Below are 20,857 nucleotides of genomic sequence, written 5' to 3' on the forward strand. Positions count from 1 at the left end.
GTACGCAGGCTGAGACCCTACCTGCCTGCAGACTGTCTCGCCAGAGTGGTGCATGCTCTGGTTATCTCCCGCTTGGACTACAACAATGCGCTCTACGTGGGGCTACCTTTGAAGGTGACCCGGAAACTACAACTAATCCAGAATGCGGCAGCTAGACTGGTGACTGGGAGCGGCCAAGACAACATAACACCGGTCTTGAAAGATCTACATTGGCTCCCAGTACGTTTCCGAACACAGTTCAAAGTGTTGGTGCTGACCTTTAAAGCCCTAAACGGCCTCGGTCCAGTATACCTGAAGGAGCGTCTCCACCCCCATCGTTCTGCCCAGACACTGAGATCCAGTACTGAGGGCCTTCTGGCGGTCCCCTCGTTGCGAGAAGCCAAGTTGTAGGGAACCAGGCAGAGGGCCTTCTCGGTGGTGGCGCCCGCCCTGTGGAACGCCCTCCCATCAGATGTCAAAGAGAAAAACAGCTACCAGATTTTTGGAAGACATCTGAAGGCAGCCCTGTTTAGGGAGGCTTTTAATGTTTAATAGATTATTTCATTTCATTTTTCTGTTGGAAGCCGCCCAGAGTGGCTGGGGAAACCCAGCCAGATGGGCGGGGTATAAATAATAAATTATTATTACTACTACCTATCTCAGGGGACAAGTGTCATTGTAACTTTACCTTGCAGGTGCAAATAATTATTAATTATTCACTCTTATCTGTGCATCGCAGGGTAGGTTGATATGAATCTATCAAGCCCTCGTACAGAAGGAACCATTATATAAGCTAATTTCAAGACTGCATGATTACACCTCATTATTACTGCAGAAGAGCAGATCTACAGTACCAGAGGCACTTCTAGTGCTTCCAGAAATAAGCCATTATTAAGGCATTAGCACAAACACATTAATTTATCATGCAGATAAAGCAGCTTCTCTCACCATGTGTGCCTATGCTCACCAATTCTAAGGAGTGCTACTAATGGTATCAGCAGAACTCCACCGTGGGCCCTGGCAGCTTGCATAAGCAGGAATCTTTACTTCAACCAAAACTGCAATGTTACCGGCAAGTAAGCTTTGACCTGGCCTTGCTCTTTAGTTAAAAAGGGCTTTGCAGTCAGCTTGTTTGGGGCCGTTGTCTAGACAGGTGTGTATAAATTAGTGTCAATATTTCACTGAAATGAACTAGGACCTTGTGTTCAGCCTTGAATTGGGCAGTTCCACCAAAGTTTTTCGTAAGGCCCCTGCCATGAATTAAGCTTGATCTCAATTTTAGGCAATGAACAACTTGAAGTCTACGTATTTTGACATAAAGATGAACAAGCCACTAGGTGTCTTGCTTTTTGTGGCAGCTTTAACTACCAGGGTGCTATGTGCATAGTATTTTTCTTTGGTGGGGTGAAAGAAGGGAAATAATTATATTGTTTGTTCTTGAGCAAATTACTCACCTGCTGAAATTGCATACGGCTAGCCCATCATATGTAGAGCATCACTGTGAGCTAGTCTGTAGCAATGCCAAGTGTGTACACTTTGTACCACGTACAACTGCATGTTGGTGCTGTGCTAACCTACGGGGCAGTCCATAGTGCTCCTGGTTATTTCGATTTGAGTCTCCGGGGCCTCACTGGCCACAACTAGATGTCAGACAATCTTCTGCTTCAATACAACAGCAGTGGGGAACTTGTGGCCTGGCAGTTCATCCCAGACCATTGACTGATGGGAGACAGGATAATGCAGGAATCTTTCACCCAAACCCACGACCTTGAGATTAGGAGTCTCATGCTCTACCAACTGAGCTATCGAATAAGCCTAAAGCCTAAATACGAAAAAGTTATATATATTTAAATTGATGCTAATACAAGAGAGGTTGTTCTTTGCTATTGGTAACTAGCACTAAATCTGAACAAGATTTTTAAAAGCCTTATTTCGATAGAACAAATTTAATACTAGCATGCAAATGGAAATGTTGCATACTTTCATTCATTAGCCACTCAATTCTCAGAGATTTACAAATAAACTTGAATGCACATGAACATACTAACAGCATACCATGAGATGATAGAATAAATTGGGTTTAACACAAAGGTCATGGGTCCCTCTCAATTCATCTTAGGTTTCCGGTGAAAGCAGTTTCTAGCACTTGCATATACAATGCATGCGGAGCGATCTCACTACTTTCCTCCAGTAGAGCTACTTGCTTTTATCATTCAAGATATCCGTAAGTAATTGCATAATTGGCATGGATACCTTTTCAAAGCCCAGAAGAATGTGTTGGCTACCAGATGGGTGCAACTGGCTGAAAAAGATAACTGACTCTTACTAAAATGTTAGTACTTGTGAAGTGGCCCACTATCTAATCCAGAGCTTTCCAAACTTTTCATGTTGGTGACACACTTTTAAGACAGGCATCATTTTGCAACACAGTAATTCACTTTTACTAGCAAACCAGAGGTTAAACTCCATATAAGAGATATGGACACATATTGCACGGCACACCTAAACACTAGCTGTCACACTAATGTGCAGCGACATGCGGTTTGGAAAGCTCCGATCTAATCTTTAGCACCCTAATGAGAAATACTCTTTTACCAATGACACTCCAATTATAACAGAAGTCGACAATGGCATGGGATTCTCTCATACTGATTGTGGAAGCACAACATAGACACCATGGTGATGCTGCCACAAACAGCTATGTGGAAACACTCTTGTCAATCTTTAATCTACCCTGGGTAGTTGTTCTTTTAATAACAGTTTGATCTGCAATTACCAAATGATAAAATGTTTAGCGCCAGCTGTTAAGACAACCCAGGCCAAGTTCATTTTCCGATCACAGAATGGCACTCGTTTTACTGCATCACAGTTAGAATAATTTCAAGATGGCAGCCATACCATTTGCTCTTTCACATTTAAGGTCATGGGTAGAGTCTCCAATAGCAAGAAACTATGCTCATTACATGTATGTTATGTATTGAAAGTAGCAATTTTTATTCGAGTTAAAATTATTTACAAAAACCAAAAGACATACTTCATGAAACTGGTACAAACTATTATTCCTGCCGTTGGCTTTTGCTCCAAATATCACAGCTGAGAAATACTGTATAAAATAAAAATAGGATTGGATTCAGAAAAGTACTCTACTGTTCTAGTTTCCAATTGCGCTTATTTACATATATATTTACAGTGGAAAAAAAGTTACTTTAAAACTTTTAAATTTGAAGGTTGGCCTCAAGTACCCATTTAATGCAGAGCCTGATGAGGTTTAAAACAAGAAAACACACTGCAGCTTGCAGGGTGGTTTCCTGACCCTCTCTCCAAAAACCAAACAGTCTGCATGTTTCAGTGCTTGCTAATTAAGAAATGCTCAACACAAAGAGTTTAACCAATTCCGATCCAGGTTACCAGTGTAACAGAGAAGTGTGGCTCCTGATTCCACCTCAACACTGCATCTATTTTTAATCATCCCCTGTCATTGCGCATACAGAAAAAAAGCCTAACTTAAATCTATATGAAATCCAACTAAAAATGAAAGCCATTGCTCTAAGTTGTTAAAACTAAATGCCAAAAAATATATCCAGTAAATCTTGCATCTCAGAAATAATTTACAAGTACAGCTTTACTAAGTTGCTCTTCCTCTCATAAGGAAGCTCTATCCAAGGGAAAACATAACCTCAGCATTTTTTTTCTAAGTTACACTGGTACATTGTAGGGGGGGGGTAGTTTGCTTAATTAAGATGTTAAGGAAAATAAAAATAAAAAAGCAAGACCAATATAGGATTTTGCTTCTCATCAGTCACTTCCTTACCAAATTCCCAACAATCTGCATTATCAAAAATAGGAAGACATAGAAGGCAGCCACTGTATGTAAAAATTTTACAGCTGGCACTGATACAAAAGCACAAGTTTGTAAGTTTATACACGGAGATAACACAAGATCTAAAAAGCAGGTTAGATTTTCTGTTATTTCTCCCACCCCTCATTATACACAGAACTAATATTTTTATGGCTTCAAGTTTTACAAATTCAATGAAGTAACATGATGCAACTAGCTACACAGGTAATGTGGAAAGTGTCTGTGATGCAAATGTCTCAAAACGTTTTGTGAATAATTCAAGACCAGCTTAATAAAAACTATGAGCAATTCTGTCCGTCAGAACAATGAGTGCAAGAAGTCACTAATGTTCAAAACCTCTTTTACAAAAGTATTTAGCAGGGATTTTTGTTCCATTAAAGTCTCAACACAATCCTTTGCTGTGAACTAGAACCCCATGCTGAACGAAATCTTCACTATATTCAGCTATTTAAGGCTTCGTATTGTATGCATTTACCTGCGCCATACTAGAGAAGAAATAAAAGATTATGTCAACTGGAAACATTAATCCCCATGGGTGTTTTAGCTCCACATTTCTTCCTTGAAACAAAAATCAACAGCTTCTCTTCCTTTCTTTTTTGTGCATCATGAAGTGTAAACACCCCTGGCATTGAACTTTTTTTTCACATTGTCCTTTTTAAACAGGGTGCTTTAAATTACTGCATTTCAAAGAAATACAGACAGCCACCAGCTGGGAGGGATTATTTCTTCTTCTTCTTCTTCTTCTTCTTCTTCTTCTTCTTCTTCTTCTCTTCTTCTTCTTCTTCTTCTCTTCTTCTTCTTCTTCTTCTTCTTCTTCTTCTTCTTCTTCTTCTTCTTCTTCTTCTTCTTCTTCTTCTTCTTCTTCTTCTTCTTCTTCTTCTTCTTCTTCTTCTTCTTCTTCTTCTTCTCTTCTTCTTCTTCTTCTTCTTCTTCTTCTTCTTCTTCTTCTTCTTTCTTCTTCTTCTTCTTCTTCTTCTTCTTCTTCTTCTTCTTCTTCTTCTTCTTCTTCTTCTTCTTCTTCTTCTTCTTCTTCTTCTTCTTCTTCTTCTTCTTCTTCTTCTTCTTCTTCTTCTTCTTCTTCTTCTTCTTCTTCTTCTTCTTCTTCTTCTTCTTCTTCTTCTTCTTCTTCTTCTTCTTCTTCTTCTTCTTCTTCTTCTTCTCTTCTTCTTCTTCTTCTTCTTCTTCTTCTTTCTTCTTCTTCTTCTTCTTCTTCTTCTTCTTCTTCTTCTTCTTCTTCTTCTTCTTCTTCTTCTTCTTCTTCTTCTTCTTCTTCTTCTTCTCTTCTTCTTTCTCTTCTTCTTCTTCTTCTTCTTCTTCTTCTCTTCTTCTTCTTCTTCTTCTTCTTCTTCTTCTTCTTCTTCTTCTTCTTCCATGCCTCTCTTAGAGCTATGAAGTGTTATGGTCAATCAGTTTACAGTACGTAGGCCACGACAATTTTAAGAACTGAGAACTGAGAAGTAGTTTCCCAACAACCCAATTTTCAATCAAAACAGTATAAAAAATAAACTATCCAAGCCTCAATCTCTTTGGATTCCAACACATTTTAAATATAGACAGTAGTTAAAATCACAAAAGTATTTAAAATGTTTCTATTTCTTATGATTTTGGAATAATCTCTTAAAAAAGCAAGAGCAAATTAAACTCAAATCAGAGCAATGCTGCTGCCCAGAGCATATTTATTAGAAGATTTTTGATACCTCAGTAGCTAAAGCTGCCTTTGCACTGGGCTGGCATGAAAAACAGTGGCTCAACAGTAAACAGCAGTTGCACTACCAGCAGTAAGTTTTCCCCCTTTAAAGTTGTCACAAACAAAGCCAGAAAAATAAAGAGGGAGAGTAAACCCTGCCAAATATATTTAAATACTGCACTGCATTATTATAAACATAATGAATTTACTTTCCTCAGATATTTCCCCCCTAATTTTTGATAGTTGCAGATTGATGTGGTGGTTAACTGTCCCTCGGAAAATGCTGAGTGTATGATTAAGAGACCAGGTAGCCTTAAAAATCCAAACACGAATGAGACTGATGAATGCTCTTGGTGGCGCTTCCTCGAGGACTTCTTTCACGACTTCCTTTATCGAAAGGGTAGAGCTCCAGCATTCAAGTGCCTGCGGCAAAACTCGAGTTTCTAGCAGTGTTCCAAGTATTCAATCACTCTAGAGATAGTTTTCTGGCCTGTTGTCCCAACAGCACACTGGGAAGGAGAGGAGGTGGGGGGGGGGGGGACAGGGGAAGTTTATTAAACGTTTAAGATGCATTTTCCCACCTAATTTAAGGATTATGTGACAGCAGGTCACAGTCTGGAATGCTATGTTACATCAACCTAAGTAGCAGCAGTTCCCCATTTACAAGCAAAACTGTCTACTTACAAACAGTGGCCTGTATTTTATAATGTCTCAGCCTGAGAAGAAGCCATCATTTAACACCCACTGTTATTTAAGTAAATTTGCAAAAACAATCTTGCAACACCAGGGAGATTTGCTGCAGCCACCACAGCTGATTTGGTTGAAGGTGATCTTAGTTTGGAGGGGGTGGGATTTGACTGCTTCTCAGACTACAATAGAGGCAAGTCTAGTGGTGTCATTTGGACAGATGGAAGTGGATAAGTCACTTACCCTGCTCACTGTTAACCCCATTAAGTGGGGGGGGGTGAGACAGGGGTTACAGTTCCTGGTCAAGTGGAAAACTGCCCCACCAGAGAGAGAAATAACAAGGAGCTGTCACTCCAGATTATCTTCCTATGCCTGCCCTTCTATTACATCAGGGCTTGTCGAAGACAGAATGGTATCTGCTGGTACATCACTGGGTTATTTACAGTTGATCAGAAAACTTTTCCATATCAATGAAAAGGCTTCTCAATTAGGCTGATGAAACTTAATAATAATAATAATAATAATAATAATAACAACAACAATAAATAAGTAAATAAAACATTTGGAGAGGAGAATCAGGATTTTTGCACCAAAGGATTGTGAGCTCAGTTCTGGCACTGCAAACATTTATCCTCAGAGGTGCTCTGTGCAGGTGCATCTCACAAACCACTTTTTTGCAGCTGGCTCCAGAGTTCCTAGTAACACACACACACACACACACACACACACACACACACACACACACAAGCTTGCCTACCCTTCCATTAGAAGACAGGCATACTGGTATAAGTCATCTCAAGTGTTTTGATCTGAAACACCAGACAAATAAGCAGTTGCAATATACTACTTACAGTAAGGTTCATGAAACTGAGAAACTTTTTCAGCATTTCTGTCATGATTGAGAAATCCCCTTCAGGCAAGTATGTCCTCACAGTAGTCACATTGATCTAAGGAAATAAATGCTGAATTAGGAAGTTTCCAACAAGGCAATTAAATCGACTTCCCAACACAACGCTAGAGTAACTAACACTCACATTTATTCTCTTTTCCTACTCGACATACATCTTTCTTGTGGTACAGGCACGATGTCAGAAACCTATCTGCATTTCCTACAATGCCTTGACACAACAATGCTACCAAACCTTTAGTAGTTGACAGTTTTTCACTAAAAGACAAGAGCTTCCAAGTTGCAAATCTCAATGTTTCATGAAAGTTGGAAGCAAACCCCGAGTCTTAATTGAAAAGCCAGAGCCCCTTTGCCCCTTTCCAGTTGCACACAACTACTGAAATAATGTTATAGCTGGTAACTATACAACACACAGGAAAATAAAAAGGAGAGAATATCAAGCATATATAAAGACCATTCCCATTCTCTGAAGAATGTCCCTTCAAGATTTGGTAATGTTGTTTTGTCATCTATGGTTATTTACAAGCGTGTTTAGAGTGTAATATATCCTCAGGGAGGGACACCGGTTAGTGAGAGAGCACATTCTTCGAATGCAGAAGGTACTCCATTTAATCCCAAGCATTGTAAGCAACAGGACTGGCAAGTACATTGGAGAGCTGTTGTTATTCAAAGGTGACGATACTAGGCTAATAGAGCAAGGGGCTGGCTCAGCATGCAGGAGCCCGCTTATTACTGAGAGCTCTGCTGAAAGTATGACTGAATTTCCAGTAGACTAACACACTGAAAAGCATCAAACTTTTGCATTTTAATTGACAATGCAATGTAACGCAAAGCTGGGTTGACAGATTGAATAGTTTTGCCCCTTATGGAAACTGCATTTTGAGACAACTTGAAGCATATGAAGTAGATGAAAATTTTTAACTGAAGTTTAAACTGTAAAATGCCTGTTCTCAAGATCCATTTTATGGTTTCAAGACAGCCTCTTTTACCCAGCCTTATAGACTCATTTAGTAACCATGCAGAAACGTTTTCTTACTGGACTCTCCTGGCAAAGGCATCCCAAAAGCAATGCTGTGTAAGAGGCCACAATGCAATCTTCCATGTGCTTCCCAGCATGCTGAAGGGCTGCAAGTAAAAACAATGATATTTGAAGTATAACCGAACTATATTTTAATGTCACTTTGCCCAGCTACTTCTATGTGTTCTCGTTCTCTCTCTCTCTCTCTCTCTCTCTCTCTCTCTCTCTCTCTCCATATATATATATATATATATATATATATATATATATATATATATATATATGCGCACATGCACACACAGAGCATAATTCTGTACCCAAGAATGTCAACATTTCTAACCGTGGATATTGTGATTTCATGGAATGCCACTGTTGCCCAGACCAATACCCTCATCCCATCCCAGTAAACATGGTTAAGTTGATTCCCCTTGCAGACACAAGGCAGCGTGATAAATTAGATGTTCAGGTGGAAACCATAGAAGGAGGGGAAGGAAATGATTACAGAGAAGAGTGCTGAAAAACAATGTTTAAGAAAGTACCAACTGATACAAGGTTTGAGCCAGAATGGGCCAAAATTAAAAAGAAGTATCAGCAAAAAGGGAATATTAATGTTTAATATGACAATATGTGAAGGAGCAGCTTTTTGTATTTTGTAAAGTGGTACCTCGGGTTACAAACACCTCAGGTTACAAACACTTCTGGTTACAGACTCCGCTAACCCAGAAGTAGTACCTTGGGTTAAGATGAGAACCTCAGTAGTGTCTCAGGATGTAGTACCTCAGGATGAGAACAGAAATTGTGCCGCAGTGGCGCGGCAGCAGTGGGAGGCCCCATTAGCTAAAGTGGTACCTCAGGTTAAGAACAGTTTCAGGTTAAGAACAGACCTCCGGAACGAATTAAGTTCTTAACCAGAGGTACCACTGTAATGGTAACAATCTTCAGCAAAAGAAGCTGAAGTGAGGCTTGAAAGAATCAGGAAAGTACTTTGATCCTTAATACCACTGCATTTTGGAGCAGAGATTAACTAGGACAAGAGTCCCAGTTGCTTTAAAATGGAAAGAAAGAGGATTCTAGAACTGCAGCTCAGACATTTTTTAATTTAGCACTTATTTCCTTTGCTGACTTCCCCAGGAACCTGGACGTACCTTTATTAAGATCAAGTTCTTCATCTTCTTCTTCTTTCTTATCTTTCTCCTCTGCATTCTCAGGCTTTTCTGTAGTAACCCACTGGATCTCTCCGCTCGTCTCCTGCCACTCCCCACTCTTGTCATGTTGTGCAGCAGGAGCTTCCTTAATCAGTTCATCCGTCTGGCTCTCTGCCAGCTGCGCTGCTCGCTCACGCTCCAGGAACAACTGAGAGGGAAAATTCCACTGGTGATGAGTCATGAACCCAAATGCTACATGCGACTTAACTGGCAGCAGGGAGCATCTCATCTGTGTGCCTTCCCTTGCTTAAATTAGCATTCATTTTTGTACTGAATGTTTCATCCTGTCATCCATAGGCAGCGTTCGAAACTCCCATTGTTCTAGGTGCGCTTTGCGACAGGGAATTTCATTAATGAGAGCAGCTTCTGAGCTCTGGGTGCAGTACTGCACCAAAGAATTCAGATTAAAACAGCCACTGCTGGAAGGAAAGGAGGACTTTTTTCTGCCTCCCCACTTCCAGCTACTCTCTGAAGATTGGAGAAGGGACCCTCTCAAGAATATTAGTGGGGCGGGCAAGGGAAGTATGGCTTTGTTTTTTGCAGTCTTCAGATGAGGACTAGACTATGTAAAAAAATGAACATAAGAATTTTAGCTGCAGTTCATTCATTTTCAGCTAGACACTCCACTGTGGCACCCCTAACCTAGGTTTAAGGTGCCATTTAGCTCTTAGCTTTCATATCTCAGTTTCTAACACTGTCTGCAGGCATCCCATCTCAGGCTATAGGAGAAGGAGAGAAGGTACTCTCCAATGGCTCTGCTAAAAGACTACATGCCATCAGGCTCCTCCCTCAACTGTCATCAGCAGGCATTCCATCAGGCTGCAAGAGAGATGGGACCACGGGAGCTCTCCATTGGCTCTCCTGGTTTTTCCCCCATTGCTACAGTTCACTACAAGATCTCTGTAAGTAAGAATAAGTGCCTGAGTCCCCCCCCCCCAACTTTCTCTCAGTGCCTTTTCCTTTCTGATTCTAAGCCTGAGGTCAATATCTGCCTCCTCAATGGTATTTGTAAGCTCCTCCAGGACCTTTTTTTGGCTGAGGAGCAGGACAAAAATGTCAATAATAATATTTCGTAAAGGAACTGAAGGATTACAGCATAGTACTCCAACAGTTGGTGTGCAGCATAATAATAAACCAATGCCTATGGCAAGAACAGCCAAACACAACTGAGACAGAGAATTTACCTTACTCAGCAAGGGATTAACATATGAGTTTTCAATTCATGCTGCATGTAATGCCCAGTGAAAAATGTAATGCAAGTGAAGAACAAATATAATATCTTATGCTAATGAAGAAATAATTAAAGAGGCAAGCCAAATGTTCACAACTATGTTTGAATCAAAACTCTACAAAATTTGATCCTCCGCAAATTAATCAATTATTATTGGCAACAGCAACTAAGGTGAACACCATGTTCAAAGGTAAAATACAAGTTGCTGAGAATAACCAGCTGATGGCCATCTCAAGGATGCTCTTTGTAGGACTCCCAGTAACATCTGGTTTTCCACTAAGATAGTACACAAGACGGCTATAATTATCCCTTGCATGGATTAAACAAATGGCCTATAGACAGGTGTATGGCTCAAAAATATGTTGGGACGAATAAGTGACTATTAGTGCCTCCTCTGACTTATCGTCTCTGTTAGTTTAAAGGGGATGGGAATGACAATGACAAATAGTTCAACATTTGAACATTAGACCAACAACACTGCTTGCTTCCTCTGGTGATAACCGTTTATCACTTGCATAAATAGTTGTTCTTTTAATTAAAAACTATGATTTACCTGAACTAAAGCATGAACAGCAGCCATCTGTCCAGATGTGGTTATGCTATCATTGGGTTCTCCCAAGCAGAAGGAATCAAAGGAACATGTTGTTTCCATATTCACAAGACAGTGCCGATTTCGTGCACTGTACTCTACCAAATTGATTAGCAGACCCAAACCCTGCAAGGAGGAAGAAAATATTAGATAGTAGAGTACAAGGAAGTGTACTTTGCGCACTCTTAGCTATTACTCTCCAGTGGTCAGGGTGCTCAGAAGTATGGGCAATTTTAAAAAATTCAAGCAGTGGCAAGCCTCATGGAACCTTGGCAACTGCACCTTCAGCAACCCTACAAAATATTCTTGTCCATTTACACCAGCCAACATTACCTTACCTTGAAAATGTCTGTCTTAAAGGTCTTGCGAATGTGTGCTTTTAAAGAATAAATGAGGGTGTGTGTTGGGTCGTTTCCCCCACTGTAAAGCCTTCTCCCATATGCTTGTCTCATCCAGAAGTAAAGAGGAATTAATTTCATTCTAGGAGTCATACAGAACCACTTGAGATCTGGAATTCCTACAAATGTTTTGCTAGAGGACACACCAAATTCACTTTGATCGCTGCCAAAGACTTGTCCTTTGGAAACAGCCATCAGTGCAAAGATCAGTTGTGTTGCCTAAACCATGAAATAATCTGCCAGTCAGTGTCTGTGTATCCACTGTTTTTGGCATGCTCTAATAAGATTTTATTTTTATTTTATTTTTTCCCAATGGCAGGTATGTTTTACCTGAACCTATTATGGCTTTCATTCTACTGTTCACTTGGCTTTTTATGTTTTATTTTGCTGTTTGACTGCTGCTTGTTGTATTGATAGGCTTATACTCAAAAAGGCACTGGGAATCAAAACTCAACACAGAAATGTTCAGTTAACAGTAAGGCTGTCATGTTATGAACCAGTGGAAGTTTTCAAACAGTTTTTCACGGGTGTCATGTTAAATGTGATGTACTGAAGTTAGCACAAGTAATTTTTAACATTCAGCCTTACATTTTCTAGAGGCATTTTTTAAACAGTTTTTCTTACCAGAACCCGAATATCAAATCTCTGTTCTTGAGGTAGAAACTTTGGAACCTGAAGCACACAATTCAACGCTGTGCCAATAAGACCATCTTGTTCACCTGTTTTAGTGCTACCCCACTCTGCAAACATTAAAGCATATTAATGCTGATTAGACATTTTAAAAACCAGAGGCATTTCAAACATGCATTTACACCACTTAAAAGTAGCAACTGGCAATAACACTTGGCCATGATCGAATTTCAGATTAAGGTTTTGGTCCCACGAAAAAATCTCTGATCATGTTTACACCTCTCCCAGACTGGCACACCAGCCTGCAAGGGAGGAGACTGAATCTCATCTTTTACACCCGGTAACTGAACCAGAACGTAAACCATCTAAGCCCAACGTAGCTGGGAATATTGCATTAACCCATCATGACTCTCTGGTGCCGTAGTAGGTGAAATAACTGAACAGACTAATCACGATAGCCATCTCAAATGTAACAGAGTTGAAGCCAAGAGTATTTTTGACATTTCTGCTTCCCAACTCATACCTAAGTGACATATTGAAGGTCAGTCGAAAAATTCAGACTGCTTTATGAGAGACAGTTTGTTTTCCATTGTTCTAATTTGGCAGCCATGCACATTCACACACACACACACACACACCAGTTTTGTAAACTGAAAACCAATGTTTGCAGTACTAACACTAATTCTACTCAAATGATAGTTGCATGCATTTTTTGCAGCATTGTTTTATGGGAGCTGTAAGGACATTATTACACCTCTTACTGTCCACCTGATTAACCAGCCACCTGGCCTAAGCATCAATACAGGAATACTTTTCTCTAGACATCATGGGAAACAATCCGACGGGACAGATGATAATCTGATTTTATGTTTCAGGATAAGTAACTTACCATTATCATTTGCTAAATTGAGTAAGACACCAATGATGGCTCTCATACAGTCTTCCAGTGCCTTACCCACATGGTTTGTTACATTCTGGTGTGGCAGTACCCTACTGTCTGGAAGACAGATGGTGTCTTCTGCACGGTTGTATCTCTGGATCAACTCCTCACAATGCTGCAGTGCTCTGAAGGTTACAAAAAAAGCCAAAACATACAACACAAATAATTTTCACATCAGAGACAGAATTTATTCACGTAAAAAACCCAGTTCCAGCTCTAAACAGCAAGCTTAGTTTTCATTTATCATGCTGGTTTAATGGTAACTAGCAACACAATCCCCAAAAGTATATTAGAAAGCATCATCTCGTGTACTTTTTATTAGGAAAAAAAGGTCCAAAGGTGTACTTTATAATGATCTAGTCCCAGATTCTTCACACAGGAATATGCAACATATTAGCAGCACAAAGCATTTGGACCTAGCAAGTATTGAAGTAAGGTGTTGAAAAAGCAGAACCATAACTGGTATGTTAGTCAGTTGGTCTCTTTTATGTGCACTAGTTGTCTGGTCATAAAGCTAAATGTGAACAGGACTGTTTGCACTTAACACCAAATGTCTGCAGTAAGATTATTATTTTTATATTTTTATATTTATTTGGTTTTTCAGATTAAAGTTTTACAATCACATATACAACATACAACATAAAAACAAGATTCCAGAGAATCTCCTGAACTTCCCTCCTCCCCTTTGTGGGTCCTATTGTTAGTCACTTCCTCCTGCATCTTCTATAATAATCCAAATCTTTTGCATCTCCATTATGTCCAAAATTCACCATTAAACTACAAGTGTTATATTCCAATCCTACTAACAATTTTAGCTGTCTACAGTGGTTTTTAAGATAAATTATACATTTTCCCCATTCCTTATTAAAATTTGGGCCTTCCTGATTTCTGATTCTTCTGGTCATTTTTGCCATTTCGGCATAATCCACAATCCATAAACTTTTCTTTTCTGTAAACCGCCCTGAGACCTCCTGGTATAGGGCAGTTTATTAAACAAACAAAGAAACTTGCAATAAGGATTTTTAACGTTCATGACGTATTTGATGGCAAGATGAAGCCATGTAAAGCTAACTCTTGTAGACACAATGCTAATTCCAGGTTTGTGTCTTCATTCAATTCTGGCAACAGAATAAGCTTCTCCTCCATACCATACACTAGAGGCTTGCACAGGAAACATGCATCACTGTATACGGCCATGTAATTCTCTTTAATTGCTATGATTAAAATGTAAGTAAATGTATACAGGGTTTATGTCAACAAATTTCCCTCACTGGAACCCATAAACTACATATAAATCTTCCTGTCAATATTTTTACTCCCGCTTGAGTGCTGACCAGAATTTCTGAAAGCAGTACTCACATCACTCCCCCAATCCTGTGAGTTCCATGGGGAAGTTGTTGAGAGAAAAAGAAGTTCCCCCAAATTGAGAAGCACGTATAAAGATAATGTGGTATGTTTGTATGGGAACATTTTACAATCAAAAGTGATTTTAGTTGCAAAACTTTATCATACAAAACATAATTAGCAACAGAAGTTACTTCCAGCAGGTAAAAAAAAAACATATCAGTAAGTGGAAGCAGGAAATGATCTAACTCACTTTCCCCCTCATTTGAGAATACTAAGCTGCAATACACACACACACACACACACACACACACACACACACACACACACACGTTGAGGAAAGCTATCACAGACAAAGATCGCAGTCTTAATACATGGGAGTTCAGACAGGTAGTGGTAGAACAAACCTAACAACATAAACCTTTAAAGACATATACAATACTGTATTTTAAAACTCACTCATTAGAACTTACTTAGCTGAAGAGACAATGAGCTGTGAATCCTTATATGCTATCAAGTAACTTTGATTTTCTGGATTATGAACTGTTACCTAAAAAAGAAAAGAAAATATCATACAGCTATCTTCCTTTGATGTGCAGGTTAAGCTCCTTTCACCTTCTGAAAGAACACTCCTTTTAACAGATCCCTCAAGCTTCTAGAATGCTGCAGTTTAACATTCTGCTTTGTGCTAAGCAAGCACCATTAACTTAATTTATAGAAACCTGGATTTTCTAGAAAACTTGACGTTGCAGTTGTGTTCTTTATTCTATGCAGAAGGAAAAATAGGCAGAGCATGGGAATGCATACTGGACCCTCATCGAATGTTCTGAAAAGGTACAGTGCAGGCTTCCCATGTGTGCGCCTGCAATAAGACCATGAAGAATACCAACAGCATTAAAACAGAGTTGAGGAAGAACCACTCAAGCTGCAATCATCATTTTATAACTGTTTTCACCATCAGAACCACAACGTATTTATGCACTGCCTTTCTGTATACTGCCTTTTCATGTGAGCATTCTCAAGCATGCAATAATCAAAGAATGAAATACCAGTAATAAAAATAAAACCACAAAAAAAGCTTCATGTACTTCGGAATAGTGATGTGAGGTGAGAATATTCTCCGGAGAATATTATCGAGAATAAGAATATTCTCTGCTAAAAAATCCTCCAGAGAATATTCTCCACAAACTGTAAATTCTAATGTAAAAACCAGTTTTAAAACCCACATTTAAAAAATCTAGTAAATAATAAGTCAAGCTGTGATATTGCCAGTGTAAGTAATGAATAGTGATTTTTTTGATCCAGTTACATTACTGGGCATTGTGTCATTCACCATTGGCAGTTCTGAAATGTGAGCTGCAGAAAATGTTTTTTTTTTTTTTGTTTTAAAAATGCTATTCATTTAATTTGAGGAACATTTTAAACTTTATATTGATTTTTATTAGTGTTGCAGTGAAAATACTGTACCATGTAGATATGCTTATTAAGGAACGTACTCATGTAGCGAACCTGAGATTTTTTTTAATATATTCCTTTTACTTTAAAAGCTACATTTCATACATACACAACGTAATTAGAATTCAAAGTTGATGGTAAATATATGGTTAGTGACAGGCTTTCAGTCATTCACGTTGAATTTTCAATTTCAAGTTTGGTGCAAAAAATCAAAGAATGTGAATTCACTGGATTGCCCCATTGAATAAAAGTATCTGTACAGTTTTTGGTTGCCATCTGAAGAAGTTTACCCATGAATAAACATGTATATTAACTAATTGTATCATTTTCAATGCATTAAAATTATATCATTTTCAATGCATTAAAATGAATAGTCTCCTCTTTTAAATGAAAATCTCCAGCCTAAGCAAAGAGCTTAGATCTCCAGCCTAAAGCAAAGAGCTAAGGAATCCTCAAGCCAAACAGAACAAACTCAGGGAAGCCTAAAAGGCCAACTAACCAAACCCTCAGCCAGTTTAACTTCTCCAAGTCTGCCCCTTGCCTGTGTGGCTATTTCACCACTACCCACTTATAGCTGAATGGGCAGGCGGACATGTTACAAATAGTATACTGTATTGTTAGCTAAGAGCCTCATTAACATATAGGGCCAATTTTTACTTTGGGCTTAGTAAGGAATTCTAGAGTTGCCGTCCCACCATTAACAGGAAGTGAATGCATAGTATCTTTCATGACAATACAGATACAGACATGCTAATATACAAATGGACCAGTGTTTCTCAAACTTGGGTCTCCAGCTGTATCTGGACTACAATTCCTATAATCCCTAGCTAGCAGGACTAGTGGTCAGGGATGATGGGAACTGTAGTGCAAAAACAGCTGGTGTCCCATATTTGGGAAACTCTGAAATAGACAAAGCACCTTGTTTTCACGAACATAAATACTGTCAAATATACGTGTGTGCTAGTCTACACACACAAACAGGTACATACAAGCTCCCCTCCAATGTGGCTGCAGGTCTCCATTTCTCTCCCCCAAGGAAGCAAAAAACAGAATAAAAAAGGGAACTAAGAAATTCTCCCCACCCCACCCCACCCCCCCTCTCTGTCTGTCTCTCTCACACACACCTTGTCAGCAACATCTTTCACCTCAATACCATTTAGGGAAGGACTAACAGCTAGACATTTGCTGAAGTGGGCTAGTTTTTTATAATTAGATTCAGAATGCCCAATTTGAATATGGCTCATCAAGTTTAATCCAGGGCTAACCCAAAGCAGTGTAGTAGCTAATTAACACAAACAGCACATGAATAGTATGAAGCTATATGGTATAACCCATGGGTCTGACTTTCCCATAGCTGCCAAGTTATCCCTTTTTTAAAGGGATTTTCCCTTATGCTGAATAGGCTTCCTCGCGAGAAAAGGGAAAACTTGGCAGCTATGCTTTCCTCATCCCTGGTTCTGGACCATTAAAAATAAATCACTCTTTACAAAGTTTAATACTTACGCTTTCTAAAACCCGTAAACATCGTTCTGCTCCCCATAATGAAGCAACCAATTTCTCTTCATTTTCATCGCTGCTTAAGTTATCTACACATTCTTTAACTGAGAAACAAAGAGTTTATGCTGTTACTAAACTGTTAAAGTAATTTTTACTTTCCAAAATTGCATGTATGTGATGAAATACCCTAATATTCCAATTATGTTTTATCAATATACTTTAAGCCAAATTCTCTCTCTCTCACACACACACCACACAGAGGCCAATTTAAATATACATGTAGGCCGTGCACATATATGACCATATTCACACTTCATGCTAAACCAGAGTTTAGCCCTAAGTGAATGGGCCTGTACTAACCCAAGAAATTCGTCCTCCTACCAAGTTAGGAAGAGGGCATCAGAAGACTTTAGCTTCACTCATTCAAAATCCAGAATTAACTTCACTTTCAAACCAGGGCTCGTGGTTTAAAAAAAATTTCATAACTTATTTGTTGGCTTCTTATGAAAGGTACCTATGGTTGTTTTAAACCAGGACCCCTGGTCTGAAAATTCTATAAAATTGAAATTAAACTGTGCTGAAGTCCTCCATATGGCAGTAAGAGGGAAGGAAAAGGGGAGGGGAGGAGCATGGAAGCCAACCCTTTGCTAATCTGCATAGTACCAAACCATGACTGGTAGTTTTATCTAGTGTGATACATATACAGTGGTGCCTCGCTAGATGAATGCCCTGTTAGACGAATTTTTCGCTATACGAATAGGTTTTGCAATCGGAGGTTGCCTCGCAAGACGACGAGGTTTTCTATGGCCGCCGCTTCGTCTTGCGATGCGTGGCCATAAAAACCTCTGATCACAAACCCTACAGGGAATTCCTCTAGCGAAAGGGGAACAAGCTGTAGCATGGGAAGAAGGCAAAGGAAGATGAGCTGTCAGCGCCTGTCAGCTGATCTTCCTTTGCCTTCTTTCCGCGCTGCAGCTGGTTCCCCTTTGTGTTCTGCTGCTCTCTGCTGGTTGCCGTGAGCAGTGAGGGGCAACCGGCAGAGACCAGCGAAACACAGCGGAACACTAGCGCGGGAAGAAGGGGGAGAGAAGCAGAGGAACGGATCCGTTCCTCCGCTCCCCCCCCCCACCGCATGTCACACAGCCGGAATCGGACGAGGCTTCTGATCCATTCCTCCGCCTTTCCCCCACCCCGCCTGTCACACAGCCACGATCGGACCCTCGTGCCCCGGTAAGCACCAGCCGATCTTCGACTCTGTCCCCCGCAGCTGAAGATCGGCGGGCGCTGCTTGTCCAATCGCCCTTGTCCGATCCCAGCTGTGTATCAGGCGGGGGGGGGGAGGCAGAGGAACGATCCGTTCCTCCACCTTTCCCCCACCCCACCTGTCACACAGCCGGGGAACAGAGCCAAAGATCGGCGGGTGCCCCGCAAGCAGCGCCCGCCAATCTTTGACTCCGTCCCCCGGAGCCGAAGCACGGCGGGTGCTGCTTCCCGGGCTTGACAAGCTCCGGCAAGCAGCGCCCGCCAATCTTCGACTCCGTCCCCCGGAGCTGAAGCGCGGCGGGCGCTGCTTGAAGCCCCGGCAAGCAGCACCCGCCACACTTCGGTTCTGTCCCCCGGAGCCGAGGAACGATCCATTCCCCTGCTGCTCTCCCCCCCCCCCAGCCGCCTGGCACACAGCTCTCTTGGCTGGGGAAGGCAGGCAGGCAAGAGGTTTCAATCCTGTGGCAGCTGATACACACAGCCAGAATTCTCCATATAACGTCTGACAGGGAAAAGCGAGAGCTACATAGGCTTATTTTACATATTTCTTGTAAAATAAGATTCACTTCAATGAGGACAGCTGATCGCTTCCCACTGATCCCTTCCCATCCATGTGTAGCTCTTGCCCCAAGTATTACAGAACCAAACCATTTCCTTTGCTCCAAAAGTTACACATTATCAAGACAAAAGCTCTTATTTCCAAGGTCATCATTGGGAAGGCTTGCAATGTTAAAATTGAACTAGGGAACTGAGCACTCCACAACTACTAGGCTCACTCAGCAAGGAGTACCAACAGGCCTCTGCTGCAATGGTGTGGGGAAAGCCTCTCACAGAATTACCTGTGATAAGATCTCTATTTAAAAGGTTTTTGGAAAATTCATAGCATTCCATGGGCTCATCTATCCAATGCATCAGAAAAATTCATTATTTGCATGTATTCTAATAATACACATTCCTTTCATTCTACCACACAAGTAATATATAAACTACCTTCTAATAATAAAAGATATATACTTTAATTCTCACTCGAGCTAAGTGCATACCTTTATCTACAATGTGATCAAGACCACCAAGAAGTCGCAACTCTTCTTTAAACCAGTCTCCTGCCCGTTTTGAAGTGAGAGAGAGCAATGTTTCCATTGCCAAATGCCCTGTCTAGAAAACACACACAGAGAAAAATGAGTTTATAAATTAAAAGCAGCACTCTATCAGATACTTCTTCCATTAACACTATCACTTGAATCTTGATTACATGATTATATATTACAAGTTTGAAAGTGCAGGTTAATTAACCATTAAAATATGTTATTGCTCCGTGCGTTTGTAGATTATTATTGTATACTATCACCATGTCTTACTCCCTTCCAACTCTTTTGCTACTTGCAAAATAAATGAATTCATATGCAAAATCAAATTGCACCATTGTATTTCTTTACCTAGTCATACGATTGAGCCAATGGATCACTGTACTGCAGATTGGGGGCAAGTCTCAAAATGTAAGTGGGTAGTATGAAACCAAACTGATAATTTTAGTGTAGCTTTATGCATCTCAAACAAAATGGTATCAAAAGCAGCACAAGGAAGGTCTGGTGTAAGAAATGGGTGGCTTTAGATAGGTGATAAATATAGTCCCTAAGTGAGAAGATTGTGTAGGCATCAATCCCTCTTTTTGCCAAGATAACAAAAAGAATAAAACATTTAAAATAATCAATAAAAAGGTTATAAACAGCTACTTAAAACATTTAAAGAATAAAAACCCAAGATAAACTAAACGACTAAAACACATATCAACGTTCTACATGTCTGGGTAGGCTTGCCTAAACAAAAATGTGTTATCAGGCACCAGAAAAAGTACAGTAAGCCTGAAATTTACACAGGGATTATATTCCAGGGATTACACCTAAAGCCAAAACTATGTATAGTCCAAACACATTGGGTTCAATGATGGGTGGGATTGCCAGTCATTTTCCCTAGAATCCCCCCCAATCCCTTTTTGTTCGCCTCATGCATAAACCTGAATGCACACAAGTTAAATGCATGTAGGTTGCGGGCTTACTGTACAGTAAATGTGCCTGCCCAATATCAATAGGCAGAGAGTTCCAAAGTACAACAGCTGCCACACTAAAAGGGGTTCTCTGCAGCAGCTGTAACAGTGCCAGTTCCACAGA

The 20,857-nt window shown here is 40.1% G+C and overlaps 1 protein-coding gene across 2 annotated transcripts in view; it reads right to left on the reverse strand.

Annotated features, from left to right (window-relative positions):
• Positions 1–5,143: 5,143 nt before the first annotated feature.
• Positions 5,144–20,857, reverse strand: part of WAPL (WAPL cohesin release factor) — a 41,309-nt gene continuing 25,595 nt past the window's right edge. For both annotated transcript variants that reach the window (XM_035137610.2, XM_035137609.2), the window contains exons 10-19: positions 19,733–19,844; positions 17,433–17,530; positions 14,948–15,024; positions 13,080–13,255; positions 12,185–12,300; positions 11,127–11,288; positions 9,283–9,490; positions 8,156–8,244; positions 7,064–7,159; positions 5,144–6,034 (exon numbers count right to left, since the gene is read on the reverse strand). In XM_035137610.2, the coding sequence (XP_034993501.2) occupies positions 5,969–6,034; positions 7,064–7,159; positions 8,156–8,244; positions 9,283–9,490; positions 11,127–11,288; positions 12,185–12,300; positions 13,080–13,255; positions 14,948–15,024; positions 17,433–17,530; positions 19,733–19,844 (1,200 nt within the window). In that variant the 3' untranslated portion in view covers positions 5,144–5,968. The remainder of the gene's footprint in view (positions 6,035–7,063; positions 7,160–8,155; positions 8,245–9,282; positions 9,491–11,126; positions 11,289–12,184; positions 12,301–13,079; positions 13,256–14,947; positions 15,025–17,432; positions 17,531–19,732; positions 19,845–20,857) is intronic.

This window comes from Zootoca vivipara, chromosome 5 (assembly GCF_963506605.1).
Source record: "Zootoca vivipara chromosome 5, rZooViv1.1, whole genome shotgun sequence".
Classification (NCBI taxonomy): Eukaryota; Metazoa; Chordata; class Lepidosauria; order Squamata; family Lacertidae; genus Zootoca; species Zootoca vivipara.